This window comes from Bos grunniens, chromosome 7, assembly GCF_055505025.1.
Source record: "Bos grunniens cultivar Pamir isolate PY7600 chromosome 7, Bosgru_T2T1.0, whole genome shotgun sequence".
In the NCBI taxonomy this organism is placed as follows: domain Eukaryota; kingdom Metazoa; phylum Chordata; class Mammalia; order Artiodactyla; family Bovidae; genus Bos; species Bos grunniens.
In genome coordinates, this window is record NC_141171.1 from 51,200,481 (window position 1) to 51,228,450 (window position 27,970).

General features: G+C 40.7%; 3 protein-coding genes across 6 annotated transcripts in view; all 3 read left to right on the forward strand.

Moving 5' to 3' along the window:
* The first annotated feature begins 4,277 nt into the window (after positions 1-4,277).
* PURA (purine rich element binding protein A) lies at positions 4,278-26,188 on the forward strand. 4 transcript variants are annotated; one of them, XM_086411975.1, is made up of 2 exons: positions 4,278-4,399; positions 11,061-26,188. In XM_086411975.1, the coding sequence occupies exon 2, from the start codon at positions 11,205-11,207 to the stop codon at positions 12,171-12,173; it is 969 nt and encodes a 322-aa protein (XP_086268101.1). In that variant the 5' UTR covers positions 4,278-4,399; positions 11,061-11,204; the 3' UTR covers positions 12,174-26,188. The 4 variants fall into 4 exon arrangements, with proteins under 4 accessions (XP_086268101.1, XP_086268098.1, XP_086268102.1 ...); XM_086411972.1 differs by lacking the exon at positions 4,278-4,399 and adding an exon at positions 5,084-5,219; XM_086411976.1 differs by lacking the exon at positions 4,278-4,399 and adding an exon at positions 5,368-10,257.
* Positions 5,213-27,970, forward strand: part of CYSTM1 (cysteine rich transmembrane module containing 1) — a 141,463-nt gene continuing 118,705 nt past the window's right edge. The window contains exon 1 of the mRNA XM_086411980.1: positions 5,213-5,348. The gene's annotated coding sequence lies outside the window, so the exon portion shown is untranslated. The remainder of the gene's footprint in view (positions 5,349-27,970) is intronic.
* IGIP (IgA inducing protein) lies at positions 25,870-26,188 on the forward strand. The gene has a single exon (XM_086411981.1). The coding sequence runs from the start codon at positions 25,870-25,872 to the stop codon at positions 26,011-26,013; it is 144 nt and encodes a 47-aa protein (XP_086268107.1). The 3' UTR covers positions 26,014-26,188.

Consider the following 27,970-nt stretch of genomic DNA (forward strand, 5'->3'; position numbering starts at 1 on the left):
CTAATCATTCAACTATATTTACAGTTAATAATTAATTTTGAGTAAGCAGACAAGAAAGACGAGAGTGAAAAAGTTGGCTTAAAGCTCAACATTCAGAAAACGAAGATCATGGCATCCGGTCCCATCACTTCATGGCAAATAGATGCGGAAACAGTGGAAACAGTGGCTGGCTTTATTTTTCTGGGCTCCAAAATCACTGTAGATGGTGATTACAGCCATGAAATTAAAAGACGCTTACTCCTTGGAAGGAAAGTTACGACCAACCTAGACAGCATATTCAAAATCAGAGACATTACTTTGCCAACAAAGGTCCATCTAGTCAAGGCTATGGTTTTTCCAGTGGTCATGTACGGATGTGAGAGTTGGACTCTAAAGAAAGCTAAACACCAAAGAATTGATGCTTTTGAACTGTGGTGTTGGAGAAGACTCTTGAGAGTCCCTTGGACTGCAAGGAGATCCAACCAGTTCATCCTAAAGGAGATCAGTCCTGGGTGTTCATTGGAAGGACTGATGTTGAAGCTGAAACTCCAATACTTTGGCCACCTGATGTGAAGAGCTGACTCATTGGAAAAGACCCTGATGCTGGGAAAAATTGAGGGCAGGAGAAGAAGGGGACAACAGAGGATGAGATGGTTGGATGGCATCACCTACTCAAAGGACATGGGTTTGGGTGGACTCTGGGAGTTGGTGATGGACAGGGAGGCCTGGAGTGCTGCAGTTCATGGGGTTGCAAAGAGTCAGACATGACTGAGCGACTGAACTGAACTGAACTGAAAGCAGACAAGAAGAAAAGTTCTACTTGAAAGACAAAAACTCTACATGACACAAAGTATTAAAAGAACTCCCTCTGTATTTTTCCCATGATGTATTTAGATTTTCCCCTTGACATATTTTACTCACTACAGAAATAAACACAACTGATTTTCATCGAATTGCCAAGTGCTACTGGACTGGGTTGTAAAAATGGCCTAAATTGGCCTCAGATGTATGTACATACCTACTCATGAATGTATGTATTTAGCCTTGCTCCATGTAATAAAATGGCAACATGCTGATAACCTAAAGTAAGCAAGCAAAGGAGTTGTGGGGTCACATAAAATGTGCAACAAAGTTCAGTGGTACTTTCTAATCCAATAGATCCACTCTTTGGAAAGGCCCAGCTTTCTTTGCCAACTCCAACTTCATTCATATGTTAGAGTTGGGAATTACTTTTTTTAAAAAAAAATATTATTTTATTATTTCTGTTTTATTTGTAGCTGCACTGTTTCTTCATTGTATCTCACAGGCTTCTCTTCTAGCTGTGGTATACAGGCTTAGTTGCCCCATGGTACGTGGGATCATAGTTCCCCAACCAGGAATGGAACCCAGGTCTCCTGCACTGAAGCCATATTCTTTTACCATCTGAGCCACCAGAGAACCCCTAACAGCATTCTTAATGGCTTTCAAATTCTTTTACCTCAGACTACACAAGGATTTTTCTATTAGAATCACTTGAAAAAAAAATAGAAACTGAGATTGTTTATATACATTTCCAACAGGACAAGGGACCTTTGAAATAAGAAAAATTAGCACACATATCTGGACCAGGTGTTGTTAACCACAGACTTCATGAATGAAGGAGGTAGGTAAAAAAGCTGAAGTTAGACAATTGATACAAAAAAAGATTAGAGACTCACAGTTACATATAAGTTGACAAAGGGGTCAAGCTTAAATAGTTACTGGCCCTTTTGCCCTCAAGTTGCATATTATTATTTAGTGGGCTACATTTTAGTGATATTGTGGGTAAGAGGATGAGGAGTGATTTTTCCACAGCTCTATACCCTCAACAGAGAGAATCCTGAGAACTGCTTCTGAGAACTGGTTGAATATCATGTGAGCACTTAAGGCGTAAACTAAAGGGTCCACTTCAATAACTCAGACACGAACAAAGAAAGCTACTCTTGTTTAAGTGAAAATTCAAGATCACTAGCATAGTCTGTTTCAGGGCACATATGAACTATACAAGCCTCATGCTTCTGACCCTTGTCTTCAAGTCCCTAAACTGGAATAAAACCAATAAATGCCTGAGGAACCACTTCACACCCCAAACACGTGCAAACTTTGTTCCACACAACACTTTACTGCCAAAATGGAGTTGGCAGAAGTTTGGAGCAAAGGCCCCCAGGCTGCATGATTTGCTGGTGCAAGAGAGCTTAAAAATCTTAACATAATACTGCTGAGTTTGAGTTCTACCAATTTGCTTGAGACTCCTCCAAGTTTGATTTGAGAAAAATGGAAGCTGCCATCAAGAAAGATCTATTAACACTTTATTGCCTACTCAGAAATGATTTGATTTCCCACTTCTGATGGTCATACCTCTATATTTTTTGGTGGTTGTATTTATAATTGTAAATTTAATGCAGTCTATTTTGAAATGCATGTAAAGTCAATTTTGCTTTGTTGCTTGGATATAGGGGTATAGGAAGAACTACTGTAAATATACAAGATTAATTACAACAAAGTTCTACTTAGGAAACACTGGATCCAAATAACCCCCATATAGCCCAATTTATTACCCTCAAAAAAATATGGGAGAAATTAAGATACAGAATATCTGTAAATTGCTATCATTTTACACTTGTTTGTCTTTTCACTTCTTTGAGTTTGAGCAATGATTTGTTTTTTTACATGAAAAATATAGGAAGCAAGAAAAGGGGCCAAGATGAGTTAGTTATTCTCTTCCACAAGGGTCAACAACAAGGTCCCATTCAGGATCTTTGTAAGTTTGATGCAATGCAATTAGTGAGGAAAATTGCAACTGAATTTAAAAATTATAGTGAATACTGGCAACTATACCACTTACAACTCTAAACTTCTAAATACTTGAAAAATATGTAATATTAAGAAACTATGGTTTGCTTTGGAAGGTTATCTTGTGCTGTTTCAATATGAGGTCTTTAAAGATGCTACTTTCTCCTCGTATAGCTAAAAAATAAAAATAAATTTGTAAGTTAAAAAAAAACTCACACCTTTATAATCTTTTCCCTTAGTAACTCCATGTATTTTATTCATTTCTCTGAAAACCTGTTTTTCCTCCTCTGTAGCCTCCTAAGTATTCTAATTCTCAGCTATGATTTCATATTTTCACCAGCTTCTAATCTTCACAATATACTTGGAAGCACTTAGGACAAAACACTCTAGGATACCAAGCTGCAGAAGACTGTAGTTTTGAACATATTTATATAGTAGTGCTGCCACCTAAAGATGAGGTGAATTAAGAAGCAATTCAAAGGAAATGACCCACCATTCTGAAGCCTGTCAACTGAAATTTTCTCATTTCTAACTAGGGATTAATAAACATTTGTTATTTTGTTAATATGGAAGCTTGTTCCACAATAAATTATTGCTGAGTTGTAATTTTCTATGGCAGAAATTTTCTAATTCAAACTTTTTAGTGATAGTGATTTGGGGTCTCCAGGAATATGTCTCCAAACTTGTTTCTGTTTCTCTCAGACATGAGGTACTGCCTACAATACCTAAGTGTGTGTGTGGGGGGAGGGGGCGGCGGGGATCAAAAGATAACCAAGAAATCTCTGGTTTAGTGGATAAAGCAGGTATTAATAGGCCTATGGTGCTTCCCGTCATCGGTGACAGACTGCTTGCAACTCTCAATAACTGACATATTTCTGCAGCTCCATTTTCTCATCAATAAAATGGGGTTAATTTCACCTTTCTCTTACTTGCCTCTAAGGTTGAGCTAGATAAGTTTCTTGGGAAAGCCCTGAGTTTAGAAGCCTGCTCTTAAAAACAAAACAAAAAATCTATTGCCTAATAAAAAGAGTATCTCAGTGTATTGCAGTTACTTCAAAATAAAATATAATCAAATAAGCTAAAACATTGACTAAATTTTCTTAAGTCACAGATTGACTTTTCATAGAGCTATTTAAATAATAAAGATCTAAGGCTGTTTTCTGCTTCTTTTGCAGCCATTTTCAATTGATTCGTCTTCTGTGTACGCAGTGTTGCAAGAATGAGATGTAACAGCATACAAAGTGAAGGAAAAAGTTAACTTGTACCAAAAGTCTTGTCAAACCTGGTAAGATTTCAATAAAACTTTTAGAAGGACATTTTGTAGTTTTGCATTTAGCCCTAGCGTAGCAATTTATGAAAATTAACTCATCCGTTTTACTCTCTCCCTCTCGGCCCAAGGACGCATAAATATTATTTATCAGGGTTTTGTCCTTAGTCACAGTCCCTCAAAAGGGCCCAGTTTCACCTACACTGCGTGGGAGGTTGGGCAGCAACCCCACGCTTCCTGTCAAGGGTTCCTGGGGCTAGAGCCTGAACCTGGTCTAGCCCCTTTCTTCTTTATGCTAATCCTGCCCTTCCAGCCCCTCTCGGCTGGCGTCTGAAGGCCAAGGTGAGACCCTCCCGGGAGATGAAAGGCCTGTCGCCTCCTAAGAGATGCAAGCGGAACGGTGGAGAGTTGGGGGGGGGGCGGGTGACAGGGTGGTAGCGACACTGACTACGACGCTGAGGGCCCTAAGTTGGAGCTGACGCAGGCTCTACAGGGTTCCGTCCCCGCCTGAGCCTGGCTTCCGCCCTCAGAGCCCAACAACCGAGAAGTCCTCCCGGGGGCGCTACAGGCGGTGGTTGGAGGAAGGGCGGGCAAAAAGGCCGCAGGGAGCCCCCTCCTCAGACGCGCCTTAAGGCCTGGGCCGTGGGCTGTTGACGCGCCAACGGCTGGGAGGGCGCGCGCACGCGCGAGATGGAGGGCGGAGGGAACGCGCTCGGCAGCCGCCGCCGCGGCAACTGAAACGGAGGGACGCGAGGGCGGAGGGCGCGAGCCACGGGAGGAGGGTGGGGGGGGAGATGGTGGGTAGCGGGGAGCGCGCGCTGACGTCGCCCGGAGTCACGCACAGAGCGCCGGGTTACGCGCCGACGTCTGGCTGCCACGACTTGCCGTCTGCGGCGGCGGCGGCGGCGGCAGCGAGCGGATCCCGCAGGGGAAGGAGGAGGAGGAGGGAGAGTCAAGGGGGCTGTGAGTGAGCGGGAGAGGCAGGGTGTGAGCCGGACTTGCCAGCGGGAGGGAGAACGAGCGAGAGCCGAGCCAGCCATCCGAGCCGCCTCCTCCTCCTCCCCTCGGCGTCCCGCCCCCGCCTGCCAGCCCGCCCTTCTCCCTCCTCAGCCGGCAGAGCCCGAGTGAGGCGCAGCTCAGCTCGCGCCGCTGTCCAGGACAGGTGTGCGCGCGCGCGCCTCCTCCCCTCCCCCTTTCCTCGCGCCTGCCTAGCGCCCGCCTCGCGCGCGCCCTCCCTCCCTCCAGCCCGCGCCCTCCCTCACCTGCGGCAGGACAGCGCCCGCCCGCCCGGGTAAGCCCCTCGCGACCTTCTCTGCTGCCACTGCCACAGTTTGAGGTGCCGCCCACCTTGTTCCCTCTGATTGCCCTCTTATAGCCCAGGAATAATTACTGTACCGTTGTAGACATCCCCTCACCCTCCCTCTGGGGACCCTGGCAGTGCAGCAAAGCGCCCCCCCTTCCTCCGGAGTGCACGAACGAACGAACTCCCTCCCACCTCCAAAAAAAGAAAGTCACACGCCCCTTTAAAAAAAAGAAAAGAAAACAATCCTACCTCCGCTGGCGCTGGAGACCACCAGTGGTGCCGTTTGCTTAGAAATCCCTAAGCCTCATTTCTCTTGGCCACCTTAACCTGGGGCCTGGGACAGTGCGCCAGACCTGGCCGACACTCCCTGCACAGCACCCCTGGCTGGAGGGGAGAGGAAGGAGGGTTCTAGGCTCCACTACCAACCCCTCCTTTCTCTGTTCAATCCCCACCCCACCCCCGCAATGCATACACCCGCCCAGTATGCGTTGCAAAAATAAAGAAGAATACATTGGTGCTGACAGCGCAGATGAAGCCAGGCCCAGGGATGGGTGGCCCGGACAAGGCATTTTTGCTGCCCCACAGAGCTAGGTCAGCTCCATAGCCTCCTCTGCCTTTTGTCCGAGGGCAAAAGGGGACGGATGTGAAGTTGGAGGGTCTTCCCTTTGAGCGACGGTAGGCCCCGGCAGCGGCTGAGATGTCAGTGGGGAAGGGACCCCCACAAATATATCTGCCTTGAGCCTGAATTCGGATAGAGAAAGGCCAAGAGTCCGGCTGGGAGAACGTTGGTTCGTTGCTGTCTACCCTTGAATAAATGCTACTTTAATTTCCGTTGTCTCTGCGGGACCCTCTTGAGGCTTCTAATTTCGTTCTTGCCTGGGCCCCTTACGTTTCGGTCGGACCAGGCGTTTGGGGACAGGTTTTTGCAGTGGTGTCTGTGCTTGAGTCCCGTGTCCTTGGAAGGGAAGCCCCAGTGCTTTATAACAGGCTGAATTTGGTTTGACATCTTTTGGTAGACTGTCAGAGGAGGAAAAGGAATTTTTTGATTACTTCAAGACCCTCACTGCTCCCCGCCCAAACTGACGTTTTCGAATTGCGGCTTTGAAAATTGGAGTGTTGACTAGAGTGTGGAAAGAGTTGCTGATTTCATTCCTTTGGGTACTAGTAAAATCATTTAAGAATCAGACGAAAGAGAGTTATTGACATTTGCATCGGTTCTGTTTGGATCTTTTGGGTATATAAAATGTCGGGTTCTCTGAATCTTTTATCGAATTTAGAGTGTGTGCTACATTTATTTAATTCTTCTGCAAATGCTTAAAATAACATTTTGTGAAACGTGAAGATTCTATCACATGGATTGTTCTCTTCAGATTTTAAATGTTTAGTTCATTTATTTAACCCTAAACATTGAAATAGCATTGGAGAGGCATAGTTTTAAAGATTAAGTAAGCTATACAAAGGGGATAGACTTTTTAAAAATGATCATTGAAATACTATTAGTCGTTGTTGTTAAAATGTTAAGATTTACTTGAGAGTTTCCCTTAATTTTCCCGATAGCTAGCCATGAGAAGAAATGGGTAATTCCTCTACTTTGAACAGTTGCTGTACAACATTCCAGTTAGTTTTAATGATTTGGGTATTGAAGATAATTGTTGTCTGGTTTAAGATAGGCATTTAACCTAAGCAGCACTTGAAAACACAAGTACTAATGGTTTTGCTTCTCTTTTATTTGGGAAATCTGTGATTCTGTGAAATACTAATGAGCGTGTTATTTCTGTTGGAAACTCCATAATCAAAAGAGTTTATTATCCAGAGGTAGATTCCCTCTCTCCAAGTTTATTTTGTAAATGTGTGTTAACTTTTCGAATTAGATTATTTCAGACTCATCTGTAGTTCAGGCTGAGGAAAATGAGGGTTTTTTTTTTCCTTCTTGTTCAGCCTAGTATCTATTTCTCTAGCAAACAATTTTTTGTTGTTAAGAGTTTGTTAAAGATGTAGAAATAGAGGGATTAAAAATAAAGCAATCTCAATTCTCTTCAAAATGTATGTGTATTGTTAATAAGAGAGCACACTAAATCTAGAGATGTTTATCAGGTTTTAAAAATGTAAGCAAACTTTGAGGAGAAAGGGAATTTTTTATGGTTTTTTCATTAACACAGATATTTTGTGCATATTAATGTATTTCGTTTTCCCTTTGTCTTTCCTACATTGTATTGAAACTATAATTTTAATTCTGCAACTATTTGTTTTAAAATAACAATGCAAACATCTAGACACTAGAATTGGCTTTTCACTTACCAAGTTAGCATATTGTCTTGGTAATTAACAAATGGCTAGATGTGTTTTTAAATCCACAAGTTTGCTCATGGATTTTCTGTATGAAAATAGTATGAAAATCTAACTTTGAAATTCTATTTAATGTTCTAACCTCTTTGTTTTAAGACTTTTCTCTCAGACAGCCTTTTAAGGGTACTGTATTCTATAGCCTAAGGAAAGCCGCCTTTCACCACCTTTCCCATTCTGACCAAAAGTCCACACTCACAGGCTTATCCTGAAATAAACTCTCTTGTTTAAGTAGTGAAAATGTGTTAAATATCCTATTTATCATTGTATTATTTTGGGAAAGGCATTATTAACCTTGGTTGCTTTTAGATACATTTATAAACTAGGCAAGAAGCTAATATATAATGGCAAAATTTTATAAATATATAATAAAAAGCATGAAATAAATACATATCTATGTGGAGAGTTCCAGGTCTCAGTTGTTAGCTTATTTGAGCTTAAAATTCCAGTTTATGGGTGCAAATGATATTTAACTTGTGTTTTGTCTAAAAACTTTATCAGTTGCCTCTGTGCAGAAACTAAGACATCAGTTCCTGGTGACTATCATTTTTTCAGAAAATAAGGGCATTCCCAAACTCAAACCACTTCAGAACCCTGGACATAAAATAAACATTTGGGACAGGGAAAGAAATTTAGACCCCAGAATTGGTTCAAGAAGGCGGGCAGTTTCAAGCTCTACTTTTTGGTTCTGGGGGAAGCGATTTTTTAGTATGGAAGAGTGACAAGGACTGGCAGCCGCATGCTTTCTCCTCACAGCCCTACTGGTCTTTGCTTCTTTGAGCTCTCCAGAGGGGGACAAGTGCTGGGTTCAGTGCGAGGTAAAATCACGAGAAAGAATAGCGGCTCTTCTAGATCGGTCTTAACCTGGTCGTAGTAGTCTCAACTTACAGGTGGGAGCGTAATGCCCCGCCCAGCTCTGTGCGGAGACCTGCCTTCCCGACCCCGTTTGGGACGGGGTCTATCCAGGGTCCTGATCGCTACCATGCAAACCTAGAGGAGCCGCCGCTTCTTCACACATGTTATTTTTGTGTGGTGGGCAGTGCACCAATTGTTCCTATATCTCCTCCCGACAGACTTGGGGACAGGGGCGGGAGCGCAGAAAAATCAGCAATGAAAGGGGACTAACTCAGTGCTACAGGATGCTTCTAAACTAGGGGGAAGTTCTTTATGGGCCCCCAAACCTGTGATTTCCGTCTCTCACAGTGGGCCTCCTATTCAGAGAGCCATTTCAGGGACAACTGGACAGGTGGGTAGTTCTGAGACAGGTTCACAGGACTATCCCAGTTTTCTTTTCGGAAGTCAGAGTGCTCTGCCCTATTTCTTCCTTTTTAGCGGGAAGTAGTGAACGTCAGCCCAGAGCTGAAGTAGCTACTACAGGGTTGAATGGAGCCCTTGGAAGAGAAAAAGGAAGCTGTGAATACTTAGCAGGCAGGTTTGCCCAGGAGATGAAGGGATGTATCAGGGAGCTTTAAGGTCTCAGGCGTTGATAAGACTTATACCCTGGGCTGGTCTGGGTATCTTTATCATTAGCCCCCTCTTTACCTCTCTCGTTTCCAGGAAGCTTGGGCAGCCAGGTACTCAGATGTCTTGGGGGTTAAGGTTGAGGGAGGCAAGTTTCCTTACTTTTGGGGGCAGGGCTGGGGGATGTTCAATGGGAATGGAGCCTACAGATGAGATGGTCGTACTCTTCTCAGGATGGAGGCAGCAATCCATGCTTAAGAAAACCAGCAATAGGGCTGTGGGGTCTGTATCCTCTAAGACCCCTGAAGAAGGTGATGGGGCCATCTAGGATCACAGGTAGGAGGTGCCCTGGAGATAGGCCCTAGCTTTCCCACAGCTGCTAAGACTGAAGACTGCAGTGAGGGAGTATAAGCATTAGCTGTCTATCTGGGAGAAGGAAAATAGGCCCTAGATTATGCTTCAGATCTAGGAAGACAGAAATCTATTTCTGAGCCCCTTCCTGAGACCAGAGAAGACCCCTTTTTGCTGTCACTGGTTTAGCTGTCATTGGTAATGGTCAGTAACCTAGCTGTCTTCCTAAAAACCAGCGATCATTTAGTGGTTTACTTTTTGAGAGATGGGGGACCTCCTTGACACTTAGGAGTTTCTGGGAGGATGAGTAAAAGGGGCGAGCGAACCTGCGTTAATGAATCCCGTAAGGAACTGCGTTTCCCAGGAAATTCCTGACATTTTTAGCTCGTGAATTTCCTAAAGCCTGCTTGGTTTTCTCCTCCATTCTGGGTCCTTCCAGAGAGGAAGAGTGGGGCTAGGGGCTGAAGGCTCGGCAGGGCCTGGTTTATCCGCAGAGCTGGCCGGCAACCCGGGCTGGGCTCAGCCCTGAACTGGGTGCCCCCCTTCCCCAAATCTCAGAAGGAGGAGGGGGAGGCAGGCGGGCAGTCTTGGTCCCCAAGGGGGCTCTTTGAAGGTTTTGGGGTGAGTGCGGGGTTTCTTTTTGATTGTTGGATGGGGAGAAGGGCAGAGCCAACGGAAAAAGGCACTGCGGGCACCCCGGCCCTGGTGCGGCTGCCGTCCTCTGCTCGGCTCCCCCCTACCGGTGAGTGCGCCCGCCCGCCCGACTGTGCGGGGCTGCGGTTGGGGGGAGGGGGGAGCGGGATCATCTGAGGCCAGAGCCGCTGTCGTGCACGGGGAGGGGGAGCGGCGGGAGCGAGGGGAGGGAGAGGGGAGGGACGGGCTAGGTGTCTGCTGCTCCGTACCACTGCTGCCGGCGCCCCGTCCTCATCCCTGGCAGCCCCTTCTGCAGCTAAGGGTTACAGCCGCACCACCTCTTCTCTTCCTCGGCCGCCTCTGCGGCCAGGGCTCTGCGGTAGGAGACGGTCCAGCCAAACGACGGGTGGGCCTGTCTGGGTTTGGATCTGAGTCTGGATGGGGCCCGCAGAGGAGGGGGTTGCCGTGACTCGGTGTCCCCTCTGCAGCAGTTCGACTGCGCTACGCAGGCCCCTCCTCCTACATCCTCTTTGGGGTCACTGGAAAACAGAGCTCAGGCCCGCTCCCTGTGCTTAGTATGGCAGTCCCCTTCCTACCCCCTAGTCCCCCAACTCCCGGGGCCGAGGCTGCCCAGGGTCTGGCCAACAGCGACAGCTACAGTGGTGGCGGCCGTGGCGGCAGCAGCTGCGACGCGGCGCGTCCTGATCCCCCCCACCCCCCAGCCAGGGGTGTAGGGTGAGGGCCGGTGGGTGGGCGCCGCCTGGCGGGCGGGCGGATGGGGGACTGGCAGCGGGGAGGGGGCACGGGTCACGTGCCGGCGGGCGGGTGGGCGCGTACAGTAGGGCGCCCTGCTACTGTACTGGGGAGTCAGTGCCCTGTTACCGGGTCTCGTCTGTCTCGTCTCTCCCGCAGATCTCGCGAGAGTGGCTGACTGGCTGTGGGGGTTGCGGCGGCAGCAGGCGGAGCCGGGGAGGGAAAGCAGCGGCGGCTGAGGCGACTGAGGCGGCGGCGGGCGGAGCGGCAGGCGGCGGCGGCGCGGCGGCGGAGCGCAGCATCATGGCGGACCGAGACAGCGGCAGCGAGCAGGGTGGTGCGGCGCTGGGCTCGGGCGGCTCCCTGGGGCACCCAGGCTCGGGCTCCGGCGGGGGCGGTGGTGGCGGCGGGGGCGGCGGCGGCGGCAGTGGCGGCGGCGGCGGCGGCGGGGCCCCGGGGGGGCTGCAGCACGAGACGCAGGAGCTGGCCTCCAAGCGGGTGGACATCCAGAATAAGCGCTTCTACCTGGACGTGAAGCAGAACGCCAAGGGCCGCTTTCTAAAGATCGCTGAGGTGGGCGCGGGCGGCAACAAGAGCCGCCTTACTCTCTCCATGTCAGTGGCCGTGGAGTTCCGCGACTACCTGGGCGACTTCATCGAGCACTACGCGCAGCTGGGCCCCAGCCAGCCGCCCGACCTGGCCCAGGCGCAGGACGAGCCGCGCCGGGCGCTCAAGAGCGAGTTCCTGGTGCGCGAGAACCGCAAGTACTACATGGATCTCAAGGAGAACCAGCGCGGCCGCTTCCTGCGCATCCGCCAGACGGTCAACCGGGGGCCCGGCCTGGGCTCCACGCAGGGCCAGACCATTGCACTGCCCGCACAGGGGCTCATCGAGTTCCGCGACGCTCTGGCCAAGCTCATCGACGACTACGGAGTGGAGGAGGAGCCGGCTGAGCTGCCCGAGGGCACCTCCTTGACTGTGGACAACAAGCGCTTCTTCTTCGATGTGGGCTCCAACAAGTACGGCGTGTTTATGCGAGTGAGCGAGGTGAAGCCCACCTACCGCAACTCCATCACCGTGCCCTACAAGGTGTGGGCCAAGTTTGGACACACCTTCTGCAAGTACTCGGAGGAGATGAAGAAGATTCAAGAGAAGCAGAGGGAGAAGCGAGCTGCCTGTGAGCAGCTTCACCAGCAGCAGCAGCAGCAGCAGGAGGAGACAGCCGCTGCCACCCTGCTGCTGCAGGGTGAGGAAGAAGGGGAAGAAGATTGATCAAACTGAATGGAAAAAACCCACACACACATGCACACACACACACACACACACACAGCCACACACAGAGAAACTATACTGTAAAGAAAGAGAGAAAATAAAAAGTTAAAAAAGTTAAAAAAAAAAAAAAAAAAACCTGTTAACTCCAAGGGAGCACCACCCACAGAACCTCCACCAACTGACAGTTTCTCTTCTTGACTTGCCACCCATCGCTGGATGTTGTCCACTTTATCCACCATATAAAACAGTAAGCAGCTGCTAAAAACAAAAAACAAAAAAAAAATACAAAAAGTAATAACATTATATGAACTGTGTTTCCTACTTGATTAAAAAATATAAAGAACTGAGTGTTTATTTCCCTAATTAACCAAGAACTTTTGTACACGTTTAAGCTATTATTATTAAAAGTGTTTGCAAAATGGTCAAGATTATAATATTGCTGAATTATATAAAAGTCCTTTTCATGTTGAGCTAACATTTGACTTTAGCACAAAAAAGAGATATTTTAGAACACGTAAAATAATATTTTTAGTTTTTCTCATTTTGTTACCAAATTTCAAACCTTACATGGAGGTTATTATAGTATATTTGACACCCTATATACCTGTGATTAGAGATGTGTATATATATGAGGGCTAGGCATGCTGTGTGTCTGAGCTTTGTCTAAATGTTATGCAGAAGTTTGTAGAGTTAAAGGTACGTAGGTTTAATTCATGCAAGGTAAACAATAAGTGCTCTCTTTTATACAATATGCATTGCATCTGGACCTTAAACATATAAAATGGTCAGTGAAACTTCTGTGAACATGAAGAAATTATTAAAAAAGGCATTTAAATGAAATTTGCTAAGTTGTGATTTTTACGGTTGGAACCAAAGTTATTCAAATAGTAAAAGAAAAAAGAGAAAGAAAGAAAAGGAAATCTCCCATAATATTTTTCTGCATCTGTTTGCTTTGAGTAGGCATTTTGTCATTATTGTGTATATGAGATGTACTTGTATCGTTCATAATATATTTTTTTTATTATGTGTAGAAAGATTTTAAAAACTTAACTAACGTGCAGCAATTTCCAGTGAACCTGTACTTGGACATCAGGTAGTGAGTCTATTTGTGGTCACTAGCACTGTCTCCTAAACTTGTAAGAGGTCTGAAGCTATCCTTTGATTTTTGCCAGTGCTATTAACTTATGTAGACCTGTTAACAAGCAGAGCAACACAATTATAGTTATCCTACTGAGCCATGGATTCTGAGCTTCATTTTAAAAGTGAAAGCCAAGTTGGTGTATGTAAAGGATTTCCATGTAGCTGTGGTGCTAGTTATTACTGGCTACATTATATGCTAAGTGTATTTGTGTTCCCCAAGTGTACAAGCCTTCTATCAAAAGTATGTTCTATAACTCATATATTCAAGGTGTAGGGTATGAAAATGCAAAGCTTAGGAGAGCACTTTACCAAGCTGGTGTCCTCCAAACTGAAATTGTTTGTAACGATAGTCTTTTACAGGTTTTCATTTAAAGATGTTTGTGTGCTTTTAATTGACAACTAACTTCTTGCTGCTGTATAGTAAAATATTAATATATTTTTATCATTAAACTGCTGCATGACTATCATCTTTGAGTGAAGAGAAAATGTTATAAAAAAAAGATGCCTTAAACAGTACATTTTGGTTTGGAATTCTGTAGAAAGTATTTTGGTTTTTAAAAAAAGGGGTCTTGTCTGACATAGAGAGTTCTGGGGATGGAATTGTTATCTTGGCAAATCCAGCCATATAGATCTAACTGCTGTATGTAGAAGACACCACCTGTAGGAGCTGGAAGGTATCAGTGCTTCTCACATTGTAAAGCATTGGCCTAGGAAGGTGAAACAGTTGTCTTTTTGAAGGATTTTTTTTCTGCTGGTTCTTTGGGTTTTGATTTGGTATTTTTAAGCTCCCTGGTTGAGTGTGTTGTCTTTGTTTTTGAGATCTACTGTATGTGTTGAATAACAAGCTATTTCCATTGTACTGTGCATTTTCCCATTAAATTGTTTGCTTTTAATATTCATACAATGTTTAATATGAGGTGACCGTACAATAGTTAGGAGTTTCTTTACTTACAAAATCACTGGAAATGATTAAATTGCTTTTCCCCTTCCCCCAAGGTGCATTTTTCTTATTTCCACATAGTAAAGTTGAGCTTTTACAGTGCATAATGTGACATTTGGAATGCTTATCAACTGCATGTAAACATTAATAACCTGCACTTTTTTGTCTTAAGGTTTGTTGAGCTGTTTTGTTCACTGTACTTTAACTGTGATATGGAAAAGACTGCATTCTCTGTGCTGTTATTAGTTAGGAAAGAGAATTGCTTTGATTTTGTCTCTTGTTTACTATAGCTTCTTAAAGTTAAGCCTTGTACTACAGGTTGTTGGAGTACTCCTAGATCAGTGTTTTATAGTAGCCAGCAATAAGTAGTGCAAGTCAACAAAAACACAGCAAACTTAGGCAAAGTGTCCTTTCTTTGAGATGCGAGTTCTTTCATGAGGTTTTCTTTAGGGTCCGAGTTACCTAAAGTGAAGCCTTTCATAGCTATAGACTTCAGATTCTGCTTGGAATCCTACCGGATCAAGAAGCACATGTATTGTGCAATTATCTTTACACTATAACAGTTAAACACAATCTTACTAAGATTTTGAAACCAGTGTCTGATTTATGGTCAGTGGATTTTAAAAGAAATCCACATTCAGATCTTTTAAGACTTAAGACGTGATCATAGAAAAGACTAATGACTGTAAAGATGCTCTTTTTTTTGCATCTCACTTTACCTCCCCAAGTACCCGAAACCTTCCCTTTTCCCCTCTCCTGTTTCATCCTTTTTCCACCCTTGCCCCCAGGTGCTCGGTACTTTACCAAGGTTCTATAACTCAGTGTTTTATGTTGGAGTTTTTCCTTGTTTTTATTTTACTAGTTGGTAAACCCTGTTTGTGCTGAAACAAAAAAGGAAATGGTATATTTGACCATATGTGTTATTCATAGAAGACAGTATGATCAAATGTGCCAAAAACATGTAAACAAAAATTAATTCATGACAAGTATGCCTTATTTTTAATGATCTGCTTTGTCTTACAATTAAGGTCCAAGAGCTTGGTTAAACTATACTATTTGCCTAAGTATGAAAGAACACTTGAAATGCATTACATTCTTTAAAATGAGAGACATTGTCAAGTAATTTAATCCAGAGATCAGCCACCAGATTTTAAATGCCCATATAAGTGTGTGTGTTTGGTATTGTTTGTTTTTTTTGTTTTTTTTTTTAAGTCACCAAATCTTTTTTTAAGCTACTTTTTATTTGTGCCTCCTATTTATCATGCTGATGTTGGAAGCAGCAGTCATCCAGCCACAGAGGGAGCTAAAGTTAACTAACCAGAACTGTAGAAATCATTATACATGCCTTTGACAACAAAGGAAGTTCACAAGAAAAGCCATGTTGGCTTTTCCTCCACTAGATACAGATTGGAGGTAGATGAATATTTGCCAAATGGAAAAAAAGACAATGTGAGTCAGAAAGACAGACTTTTCCAGCTTCTCAAAAGCCATGGAGAGTAGAAACCAAAACCAACAGGGAAATAAAAAACCTGGAAGTCTCACTTTGTAGTTGTCCCATGCAGGGGTTGAAATTTGACTCAAAGTGAAAAATATATCAATGTATTTTATAGGTCTTCACATCTAGAGATGGATAACTATCGCAATTTGGTTTTTCAGGTGATGGAGAAAGCTGCTAGTAATTTTAACCCCTGCCTAAAGAAGACAGATAATTTCATTTGGGAGCAAGTACTTGTTGCCTTGAAAAATAGCACTGTAATAGCCTATGATAATTAGTTATAGAATAACCTTTTTCCCTTTTAAACTATGCAAATTATTAAATAAGTGTAAATTAGGACTCAATTAAAGATAGTTGATTATATTGCAATCAGATGGCATTCACAAACTTAACTGGAGCATATACAAATAAAATCTATTAGTCTAAGAGTTTTGTATGCTAACAGAAAAAATATAATTTAGCTACCTATTCTAAAAATGGTGAATATTATTAATATTGTACAATAGGACTGGGAAGACTGCCTCCTTTTTTGAAGAGAGAGATTAAGGATTTTTATAATTGTTTTTCATCAAATTTTAATATTTTTGTCAAATTTTTAGGTATTTAATTTGTAAAACAGTTTGCTTTGTACTGGCATACAGAAAATAGGGTATTGATTTTAAACTTTTTGAAGCCAAGTGATCAAGTACATTTGTAATAAAAGTCAATGGATCTATATCAGTTGTACTCACTGTTTTCATTTCTTATACTTATTGATATAGGAATGCTGTACATTTTCTGCAGGAAACAACTAAATTTGGGTGGAAGGGAGGGGAAAAGATAAGTCCATTGATAATGAGAGTATGGGTGGGTACCATGACCCAACTACTTTATATAATCTTTAAGTCAGTTAAGATTTGGTATATTAAAAAAGATGTATAAGGTCACTTTTTTCCTACCTTTTTTCCTATGAAACTTGATGTTTGTGGGGGTTGTCTCATTCATTTTTTTTCTGTGCTTTTAACATTTTTTATTTAGCAATGTTGAAACTCTCTAAACTTCTTTCTTTTATATTTTGGGTTATCTGCCAGCCATGATTGACCCCACCATGGGCATGATTATTTTTATCTCCCACACATGGTGGAGCAAATGGCAGCCCACTCCAGTGTTCTTGCATGGAGAATCCCATGGACAGAGGAGCCTGGCGGGCTACAGTCCATAGGGTTGCAAGAGTTGGACATGACTTACCAACTAAACCACCACCACATATGGTTCACCCTGTCTTCAGTATTCCCACTCATTTTTTCATATTACACATACACACATTTCCATATGATTTCAGAGTGGAGATTTCTGAAATGGTTGTTCTGGTGGCTTTCGTAGCTCCCTGATTTGTCTTATTTTACATGTGAACATACTTTTAAGATTTTTTCCCCCATAAAAAATGAGATACCAAATCTGATGACTTTTTTCATTTTCAGTATCAGAATGAGATCCTGCTTGCTATATAAAGAATGCTAAGAGAATCTTTAGCCACTTAAGTTTGAAAAAGGTTGGTGATAACTGAGTATAACATTTATAGTTGATGATTCATAAAATTGGATATCAACAATTTGTAGATATATATATATATATATACACACATATATATATGCACACTTCCCCATGAGAGTGAAATGAATAGGAAAGAGAATTTATTAGAATTGCTTAAGTGAATAAATTCACTAAAGTAATTTGTGCAAAGTTGTTTGTTAAAGTTTATCTACTTTTAAATCATAATATTTATTTTAATTGAAAGTTAACCAAATTTAGACCATTCATAATGAAATTATGTGAAACTTAAGTGATCACTGCTATTAAAATCACTATTTTTACCCAGCAACATTAATATAAAGGATTTGCAATAAATTTTTAAGAAAAGCTGATTTTAATGTTTGAAGAGTTATTTGCTCCTAAAATAAAACCTAAATTTAAGGCCTAGGCCCTTTGACAGGCTCTTTTAGAGCAGAAATTTCATTACTATGGCGATCATCTAAATTAGCATTAGCATGAGTCAGGCAGAATTTCATAATGCAGGAACCAGGTAAAAAGTGAAATATATGATTGGTTTCAAACCAACAGTTTGTTACCTTTCAGTTGCTAAACTGACTACCAAGTTTTGATGTTGGATGGTCCTAGGCAATTTATGTCTTTAGGAAGGTTGAATATGGCAAAGGTCACTTGTTAGAAATATTTTTTTTAAAAAGAATTTCACAGCTACTCATTTTTATTTTGTCCCCATATTGTGTTTGGTATTTATTTCCTTTCTTTTTTCCTGATGTGCTTTACTTTTGTGGAAAATTGTCTTGTTTGATAGGTAGAAACATGGTGGTGATCCTCTGTGTAAAACAAAGTTACTTATGGACCAGAAATATTTTACTCATTTTGGAATCGCAAGATTTTTGCAAATATATACTTTGTTTTGGTGGTTATTAGTAATTTGCTTATAAAGTTTTATAACATTTCCTAGAAAAAATTTAAGCTAAAGAGTTTAATTTTTTTGATTTAGGGTGCACTTTAATAATTTAAGAAGCCTCCAAGTTCAAGGACCAAACCTTTATATTCTAGAATTGTGAGAAACCTGGAAGTACTCTTGTTAGCATGTGTTTTGCTCTAAACTGGATTAATACAGAAAAATCCTAAGAGGACTTATGTTCTTACTATGAAGTAGCAGTCAAACTTACGGGACAGGTGACCTAGGTATTCACATTGACCAGCTCAGTGATGGCCATCCGCTGATGAGTTAATAGTCATGTTGGGGAATGGATCAAACTCCTCTTGAGCTGGAGTGGATTGGCAGTTTCCAGTGCAGATAGTTGTTGGTGACATTTGACCTACCTCCCTACCCTATACACTGGAATTTTCTTTTTCCCATCTTCTTTTTTCCTTGTTTTGCTCTCTTTTGTACTTCTTGCCATTGGAGAAGGCAATGGCACCCCACTCCAGTACTCTTGCCTGGAAAATCCCATGGCAGAGGAGCCTGGTAGGCTGCAGTCCATGGGGTCGCTAAGAGTCGGACACGACTGAGCGACTTCACTTTCACTTTTCACTATCATCCATTGGAGAAGGAAATGGCAACCCACTCCAGTGTTCTTGCCTGCAGAATCCCAGGGACGGGGGAGCCTGGTGGGCTGCCGTCTGTGGGGTCGCACAGAGTCAGACACGACTGAAGTGACTTAGCAGCATACTTCTTGCCATAGGCCTGCCAGTGGCACTCCAGTTTACCTCCTCAAGAAGGAAGTAAAGAAATTGCTGACTCCTGCCTTAGAAAAGAACATAGCTAACTGACCCCAGAAAGATTTCTGTATTATGAGGTAATTGGGCAGTGTTTTCTGACTGCTGTCTTCCCTATAGTCTTAAGTTGGCAGTTTGAATAGCATTGACATTATTAAGATATGTATGAATTGAAGAAAGTAAGAAGTATGTGTATTTTAGGTAAGTTCCTGGAGCTGAGACTTACTGGTTTGGAAATTTGAGAGCAGAAAGGGGGAGAGCTGTTTGAAGTGTTCATGAATGGAAGTGTGAGAGGTATACAAGGGAACGGTTTGGAGGTAAAGTGGGAGAAATTTTTACTGGAGGTAGGAAAAGACACTGAGTTTAAATGAGAGTTGTTTGCTAAGGACAGTGAAGCTGATGTTCACTAAGGAAGTTTTCAGAAAAAATGGGTCCCTTGTTGGTTATGAGAGAGCTGTTGGTCTATGTTATGATGATGATGATGATGATGCAGTATATAAATCTATTTTCAGGTATAGGATATTTGCTTTTCTGGACAAATATAAATAGCACAATTGTGGAATGGCAACTTTTCTGGTTAAGGCAAATGGTGCTAGAGACTTATTTTGAGGGGAAGAAATTTTAAAAGTTTCAAACTTTTTCATATTTATTTTTAAACTATCAGAAATATTTTATCATACAGACTATTCTCCTGGACTCATGTTACAATGTAGTTTACATTTGCTTTTCAGAATGTTCTTTAGATCAAATTATTCAGCTTTGCAGTCCACAAAGATTCATATTATGCCTTGCTTTATAGAACCTTGAGCCTTTGTTCCACATAAATTTTTAGAAGTACAATAAACCAAGTTAAAAACATTGAATTGAAATCTTAGGTGTCTTTTCTATTTGTTTTCTGTTTGCAGTCCTAGCAACTATTTAACATTGTGGCCCTTATGAGACTCTCAAGAATATATATTTCTGAAATTAGGCAACATACCTGCCCTCAAGCTCAAGTTTCTGTTTATTTTTCCATTTTCTATATTACTTTAAAATTGTATCCCAAGAGTTCATTGGTGGCAAATATTAATAATATAATTTAGTATATCTTAGAAATTCTTATGTCCTTTATAGGGTGAAACTGATTGTGTTAAGATTTCTGTTCTCAGTATCCCAATAACATTTTGATAAGATGAAAAGTTGCTATAATACTCGTTTTTAAAGTTACACAATTCAACTATATTTGAATTAACTGTTTTCTAGTTTGGTATGGACTTAATCTCAGTGATTTTGACAGATTACTTTAATGTTTCATTTTACCCAAATCTGTATATTTTAGTGATAAAACCTCTTAAAGATAACTTTTAAAAAAGAGGTTCTGATTTTGTATTTGGAATGTAATTTTTTTAATAAATGTCAAATACATTAATAATAATTATTTTTATTTTAACTTATTTTGTAGAGTTGGCAGTTAGTATGATTTTCATCCAGTAGTATTATATGTCAGATTTTAAATTATGATGGTTACATACTATAACTTAAGTCAGTGCAGAGCCTTCTTAAACCCCTCCCTTAGGAATTGTTTAAAAAGAAGTGAATTCCCAAACCTGTGTCAAGAACCAGTGATTTAAATAACTGTGAGACAAGTCTTTGAAAGGCTTCCTTGAGTCTAGTCAATGGAGATAAATGATAGCCCATTTCCATGCTGCATACAGTTGTTAGGGTTTATAAAGTTGTCAATATGTAAAAGTGCAAAAGCAGGAAAGACTGTAAAGTTGCCTATAAAATTTCTAGTTTTCATTATTTGCACTATTTATCTTTGCACTTGATTTTTTGAAAGTTAAGACTAGTCACTTTCACTTTTGTTTCTAGTCTTTTCTAATTTCTTACATTTTCAATATCCCACCCAAAGCAAAACTTATATGCAATTAAATATTCTTTATAAGTCCAAGAAAATATTTCGTAGTGTTAGCTATGTAGAACAAAAATTTGTTTTGATAAAATTTTTAATATGGGCCTTTATTTGCCAATAAAATCCTTTGTAAATGTGAGTTTTATTAAACTATTTGAATAGACAAAGTGAAAGTTAGGGTAGAAAAAATATATATACATACATATATATATGAAGTGATGTCTTTGAGATCCAATTTCCAGCCTGAAATGGCCTGATTTTGGATGTTAATTTGTTTTCAGTGAAGTCAATGAGATTTGAGTCTAGCTGGGCATTGGCTTAAAAAGCTGAAAGTGAAGTGGGTGGCAAGTGGCAGCTCCCTCTTTCATGTAGTTTTCCATAATACTCATGGAGTTTCCTTATGGTCTATGTGATATAACTGGTGTTGAAATAACTATATTAGATGAATATTCCTTTTTGGAATTCAAGGTTGACTCACTTTTTGAGGAGGGGGGTAGCAAGGGATAAGAGACTTTATTTTAACTAGAGGCATTCTTATAACCTCAAGATGTACTCTAGAAAGAGTAGGAGAACAAAAAGCGTACCTGTGAACATATTTTTTGTCTTAGATTGCGCGACAGTGTTTGGAATTGCAAAAAAAAGAAAAAAAAAAAGACAGTTTTGTCAATAGAACAGAAATGTGTTTTAAATGAAATTATTTTTTGTAAATTATTATTTCATTTTATACTCCCTCTCCCATAGCCTTTTAGGAGCTTCATACTTAAAACCAACAAGCTAGAGGCCTCTCTTCAGAGCTGGTTTATTTTTGGAATGCCTGAGTGTGTTTCTGGATGGCAGGGGTGCGGCAGGGGGTGGTGTTTTAATTCTCAACATGCTCTTCTCAGCACGTTTTGCTATTTATTCTGGATCTTAAGTTTGCAAATTCTGTTGAAAATTCAGTGATGTATTTGAAATGAGAAAGTTCTCTATGACATAGTGTGAATGTGTATGGCTGGACTCTATTGTGGAACTTTGTGGCTTTGTTTTTCATTGAGGTAGAAAGTTATAAACTTCCATTGTTCAGATTTGAGGTTTATCTAGTGGAAATGTGCCCGGTAGTTATCTAAATATGGACCAATTTTGGGAAATGAATGTTGACAAATGTGTATTTGACTCTAGATAATCCTTTATTCAAAACTAACTTAAAGGCTTACATCATTATAGTTGTCTTAGGTTTTATGTTGTCTTGGATTAAATGTGGATGATGATCAGTAGTATATCTATGAATTTTCTTTGAGAAAAGAGAAATATTCAGTCTCCAAACTTTTTATTGGAGACTAAATTTATCATACATGGAAAATGAAAAAATTTTAGAAAGTGGCTTTGATTATTTTTAAATAGGGTTTAATCAGCTTAATTATTTTTTCTAGTTTGAAGCACTTATTTCCCAAATATGAATAATGGGAAAAGATCAACAATATGCCCCCCTACTTTTTGAGGACATTTTTAGTTTTTTTGACCCCATTTCCCAATCCTAGAATAAAACAAATTACGGGTAGCCCTCTTAAGTCCCTGTATCATCTTTTTGGGGTCACAGATACCTTTGATTATCAGATGAAAGTGATAGACGCTCCCCCCAGAAAGAAAATACCACATACACAGTTAATTTTGCACACAACCTCAGGGGCATCACACATCTTCTGGAATCCAAGTTAAGGATCTCTTTTCTAAACTCCATAGAGAAAATTTTAATGCAATTAATTGATAAAATTAGGAACTAAGTATTGGCATAAAACATTTCAGATTGGAATTACTGTTAGATGGTGGCCCCTACTCACAAAATGTAACATTCTAGACAGCTTTGCTAGACATTCTAACAACCAGACAGAAGGAAGAGAGCAGCAAAGTTCTGAGAGCGATTTCTAAGGAGTTAGGGCATCTCTAAACATGGGAGCCACTCCTGGTTCAAGGCAGGGGTCAGGGTGCCTGACAGCTTCTAGCAGGGTAGAGTTTGATAAACCACAATGCTCAGGATGCCAAGGGGTAAGCCATTATCTTAACCCCTTCCTCACCAAAAGATTTTAGTTTTGTCTATTGGGAAACAAGATGTCACTAGAGAAGAAAAAGATTTGCCTTACAACTTTGCTGGAACACATCAGTTTGGTGACGTATGGGACACCGGTATTGTTTTTGAGAAAGTACATAAAACCAAAGTAAATTATTCTCTATGTAGAACCTTATTTACTAGTAACATTTGTTTGGATGTATTAGCTTTGACAATTTTTACCAGTAAATATTGGTTTTATTTAAAACTGGGAATCCAGTGTATGAATAGGATAGTTGATATATCTGTCCTTTCCCCCTATAAAGAATAGTTTAAAGGTTTATGCATACTTTTTATTTTTCTCTCTTGATGCCGTGGAGTGGGGTGGGTGGGTGGGGAGAGATCTTTGAGTCAACAAACTGACAAAATGTCTTCTTCAAATTGAAAAATTGAAAAAGCAGCACCTTATTTAAGTCTAACTGTATACCATTTTAGTGCATGTATTAGTTTTAATAATGATTTTTGGTGCATGCCTTTGGGCTTATTCAAAAGTGTACAATAGGAAAGTATACGTATTTCCTTTCTTAGAAAGGAGATGTTTTTCTACTTTGCAACATGTGATTACAAAAATCTTCCTCTGTGGGAAGATTAACCATGTATTGAACTACTGAAAAGTATATATTTTTAGATATACAGAAGGAATCTACATGGAGCAGCATTCAGACCTATATAGAAGTCATAGCATTCTGTATAGGACCACAAAGGAAATAACATTAAACAACTTAAACAGACTTTGTTGGGTAGAAATACCTTTAGATCTTGCAATGACATCCAAAAAGAAAATGCCACAAAAGTTTGCTGAGAACTTTTGTTGTTTGAATTTTCTCTGTCAGTGTATTTAGCCCAAATAGAACAGCTTTGGGTTAACACATACATAGGAATCAAAAAAACAAAGCTAACTAAATAAATCAGTCTGGTTTGCCAATCCAGCTTGACTAAATAAGTAAACTAATCACTTGCAACATGAAAAACTGTCCAACTCCTCTAAGGTTTTGACAAAATAACCTTGGCTGATGTGGGAAAACTCCCACTTTGATTTCTGACCTGACAGTGAAGGTTCATGCTTGACATGATTTCAAACCTGACAGTGTCTGTTTAAGGAGCTATGGTACAGTTTGCTAATTCAATCTCAGATACCTGTTGATTACCTGTGAGATCTAGAGTCCAAAGTAGCCAGCAGCCGTATCCCTGAGTGCTCTGTGCCCATCAGATCTTTTAAAGTTAAGCAGGGTTGGGACAGGTCACAGCTCTGATGAGTGACCTCAGGAGCTGTGGACAGCCCCAGATTCAAGAATTGTATCTGCTTTCTTGGGAGTCATCACTGAACTAATGTCCCACATGGTGTTACTTCCTGTAGATGCTCTCTCTTGGAGGAGGCCCAGAGCACACATCCTAATCGCTTGTGGTACTCAGAGAGGGGGTGCTAACTCTGATGCCCTGGCCAAATTCCAGTTTAGGGATGTGGGTCTTCTTGCCATTCTAATTGGAAATGTGCATCGCTTCCCATTTTCCCTGTTGATCTCAGTGCAGACTGCACTGGTATATTTCTTTGCCCTGATCCCAAGTCTTTAAGATGCTGGTGTGTATTATATGGGCCAAATTCATGCCTTATCCTAATGCTGGAAGGTTGAGGAATGAGTGAGCTTGGTATCACAGTGCCCTATAGTTGGAGAGTAAACTCTTGTGATGATTTAGGGATGAAGTTGGCCCTCTTTTTAGCATAAGTTGGGAATGTACACTGGTCAGAGGCTTCCAGCCATGAGGTGTGAACTGAAACCTATTTTCCCTCTTTTCTTATAGCATGTTGAGAAAATCTGTTGGGTTTTTAGCAGTCAGGGAAGGCCGGAGTTCTGCAGCTTTAATCTGGGTAACTGAGGCTGGTTTGAGCAAGACTTTGGTTAATTAACTAGGTTCTCAGATGCCACAGACTCCGTGAAAAGTCACCATTATTTTCAATGGTTGTGATAGAATTTCCCTCAGTAGCCATTATTTTAAGATTATATTGCAGAGTTGCTTTATTTGAACTTTTTGTGTATACACAATCCCAAACTGGAAGAAATAATAATTAAAAAAAAAAGGAATCCTGCTGTGAAAGGTATATATTACTCTAGATTTTTCATACTGTAAATATTGTAAGATTGTAATACTGTCGATATTTTATTAACCAACAAATGTTAATCTATGTGAATTCAGACTTATTTTAAATGTGCTTCTTATTTACTGTGTGTGGTCCCTGTTGCTGACAGTATTAAGTTATATTCTGATGTAAGATTAACTTTATTAAAGAATGTAAACATTAATGTTTCCTTATGGGAAAACAAATAAAGTATAAAGAAGACAATTCTTTTCATTAAAATATACTGTGTATTTACACTTGCTAGACCCAGCACCACTTATAAATTTAGTACACTGTTCAAAATTTTAGTTAACACAGCTGACATGGTTGTGCTCTGAAAGCCTAAGAGTAGGTATTGTTGGAATATGAACAGTTTGTGTTTGTCTGCTGTGAATCATAATCTTGAAATTTCTAATCAAGTTTGTAAAATTTTTATAGTAAAACATTTTAATGACAATTTAAAAATTTATCTTCTCTAAAGAATGGTCAAAACAATATCCTTTCAGAAATAGAATTGTTCTTTAATATCTTTCCAAAATGACTTTGGTTAAATGGACCAGATGTATATTAGTTAAAATTTAGGACAAAGTTGTAATATTCTTTGAGTTTACAAGTTAATCCTTATTGGAGATGTGCCAATTATACAGTAGAATATCATTAATTTGCACTGTTTGGGGACCCCATTAAGAATGCTGAATTTTGCCAACTAAGAAGTAAGCAAATGCAATTTAAAAAGTAAATTTGAGCATTCTGTATTAAATCTGTGCAGCTATTATCACATGAAGAAGCGCAGTGTGTCGGGCTGTAATATAACCATACTTGCTGTTGTGTTCTCCCATCTCAGTGCTGGGAACTCACCATGTGGAAACCAAGCAAATGTGTTGTGCATCAGCCGGCTTGAGTTTGTTCAATATCAAAGCTGAAACTAGCGAGGTCTGCTGTACTGCTTATTGAAGTATTGTGATTCTTTTAGGCATTGATTCTTAAAAAATATATACTGTAACAGTATACTTTGTACAGATTTAAATTTTATTTGAAAAAAATGAAATAAAGTAGGCAAAAAAATAAAGATGTTTATTTTTCATGTGACCGTATAAACAGATCAGTCTTTTGTTTCAGTGCCTTTGGTGGGGGTGGTTATGGTTGCTCTTGGATTTTTTTTTTTTTTTTTGGATAGACAAAAACCATTTTAAGGGTTCAGTAGCAGGTATATTTGTCTGATAATTGATTTGCTTCAGGCATTAGGTGTGCTGTCTCACATTGGAAAACTTTCCTGTTTTAAAACAAATTAGATTTTATGTGAATGGCTTCCCTATCTTGCTTCTTAAGTCCGTTTTAAAAATTCTCTGGTGGTGGGATGGTTAACCAAGCCATCACGACTAAAGAGAAGGAAAAACTTTTCCCATAGACTATGCCCCTTTTCCACTGGAAGCTTTTTGTTTTTTGTCGTTTAAATTTGAAGTTGGTTTGGGTTATAAAAGAGTCATGACAAAAGATGAAGAGAATCCTCTGCAGAAAGTAACAGTTGTGCTTGAAAATAAGATCCTTTTGAAACTGCTTATTTAGTGAAAGAAGTTACCAATAAAAATGTGCCATAGGAGTGATCCTTCAGAATAGTTTTAATGGGACCTTCTCATAGAAGATTAGATTATCTGACCAAAAAGAGCTATCTCAGTTTTGGCCTCTAACTCAAAAACCAGCTGTGGCTTCAGTTGTTTGGTATTTTCCTCAACCTTTAGAAATGGAGTTGGAAGTTTGGATTTCTGCTTTCTCCTCAATTTATCTTTTCTGGTGCTTTCAGTTACTTTTAGGCTGGATATGAGAAGGCTTGGAACAAGTGGTTGCAGAAACAAAGTTCCTGCAAAAATCACACTATAAAAGATTTTTTCTTTGCGCTTCGAATGCAAGAAGCATGTGTTTAATCCCTGGTCGGGGAGCTATTTTGGTTGGTACAAAAGTAATTGCGGTTTTGAGGTGTGAATTTTAAATCATTATAACTAGACTCAAACACATCTTTATTAATCGAAATAGGAATCATTACAATTAACACATTTTTGCCAATGAGAAATAAGTTTGTTTATTCCTGTAGTGTAAAAATCCATGCTTAGGGATTGGACTAACTCCTGGAAAGCATTTTCTGCCTCCTGCTGGTTGTGGAAGCATTTCCCTGCAAAACGTCGTCAAGTTCTTGAAGAAGTGGTAGTCGGTTTGCGAAAGGTCAGGTGAATATGGCAGATGAGGCAAAACTTCGTAGCCCAATTCATTCAACTTTTGAAACATTGGTTGTGCAACATGTGGTCAGGCGTTGTCGAGAAGAATTGGGCCCTTTCTGTTGACCAGTGCTGGCTGGAGGCGTTGCAGTTTTCTGTGCATCTCATCGATTTGCTGAGCATACTTCTCAGATGTAATGGTTTCTCCGGGATTCAGAAAACTGTAGTGGATCAGACAGGCAGCAAACTGCCGAACAATGACTTGACCTTTTTTGGTGCATGTTTGGCCGTGGTAAGTGCTTTGGAGCTTCTTGGTCCATTCACCAAGCTGGTTGTCGCTGGTTGTCATATAAAATTCACTCTTCATTTCTTGTCACAATCCAACAGAGAAATGGCTTGTTGTTGTTACATAGAATAAGAGAAGACAGCTCTTCAAAACAACGATTTTTTAAAAATTTTCTGTCAGCTCATGAGGCACGCATTGCGTTTTCACCTTTCCAATTTGCTTCAAATGCTTAACGACCATAGAATGGTCAACATTGAGTTCTTTGGCAACTTCTCATGTAGTTGTAAAAGGATCAGCTTCAGTGATTGCTCTCAGTTGGTTGTTGTCAGCTTCTGAAGGCCATCCACTATGCTCATCTTCAAGGCTCTCGTCTCCTTTGCAAAA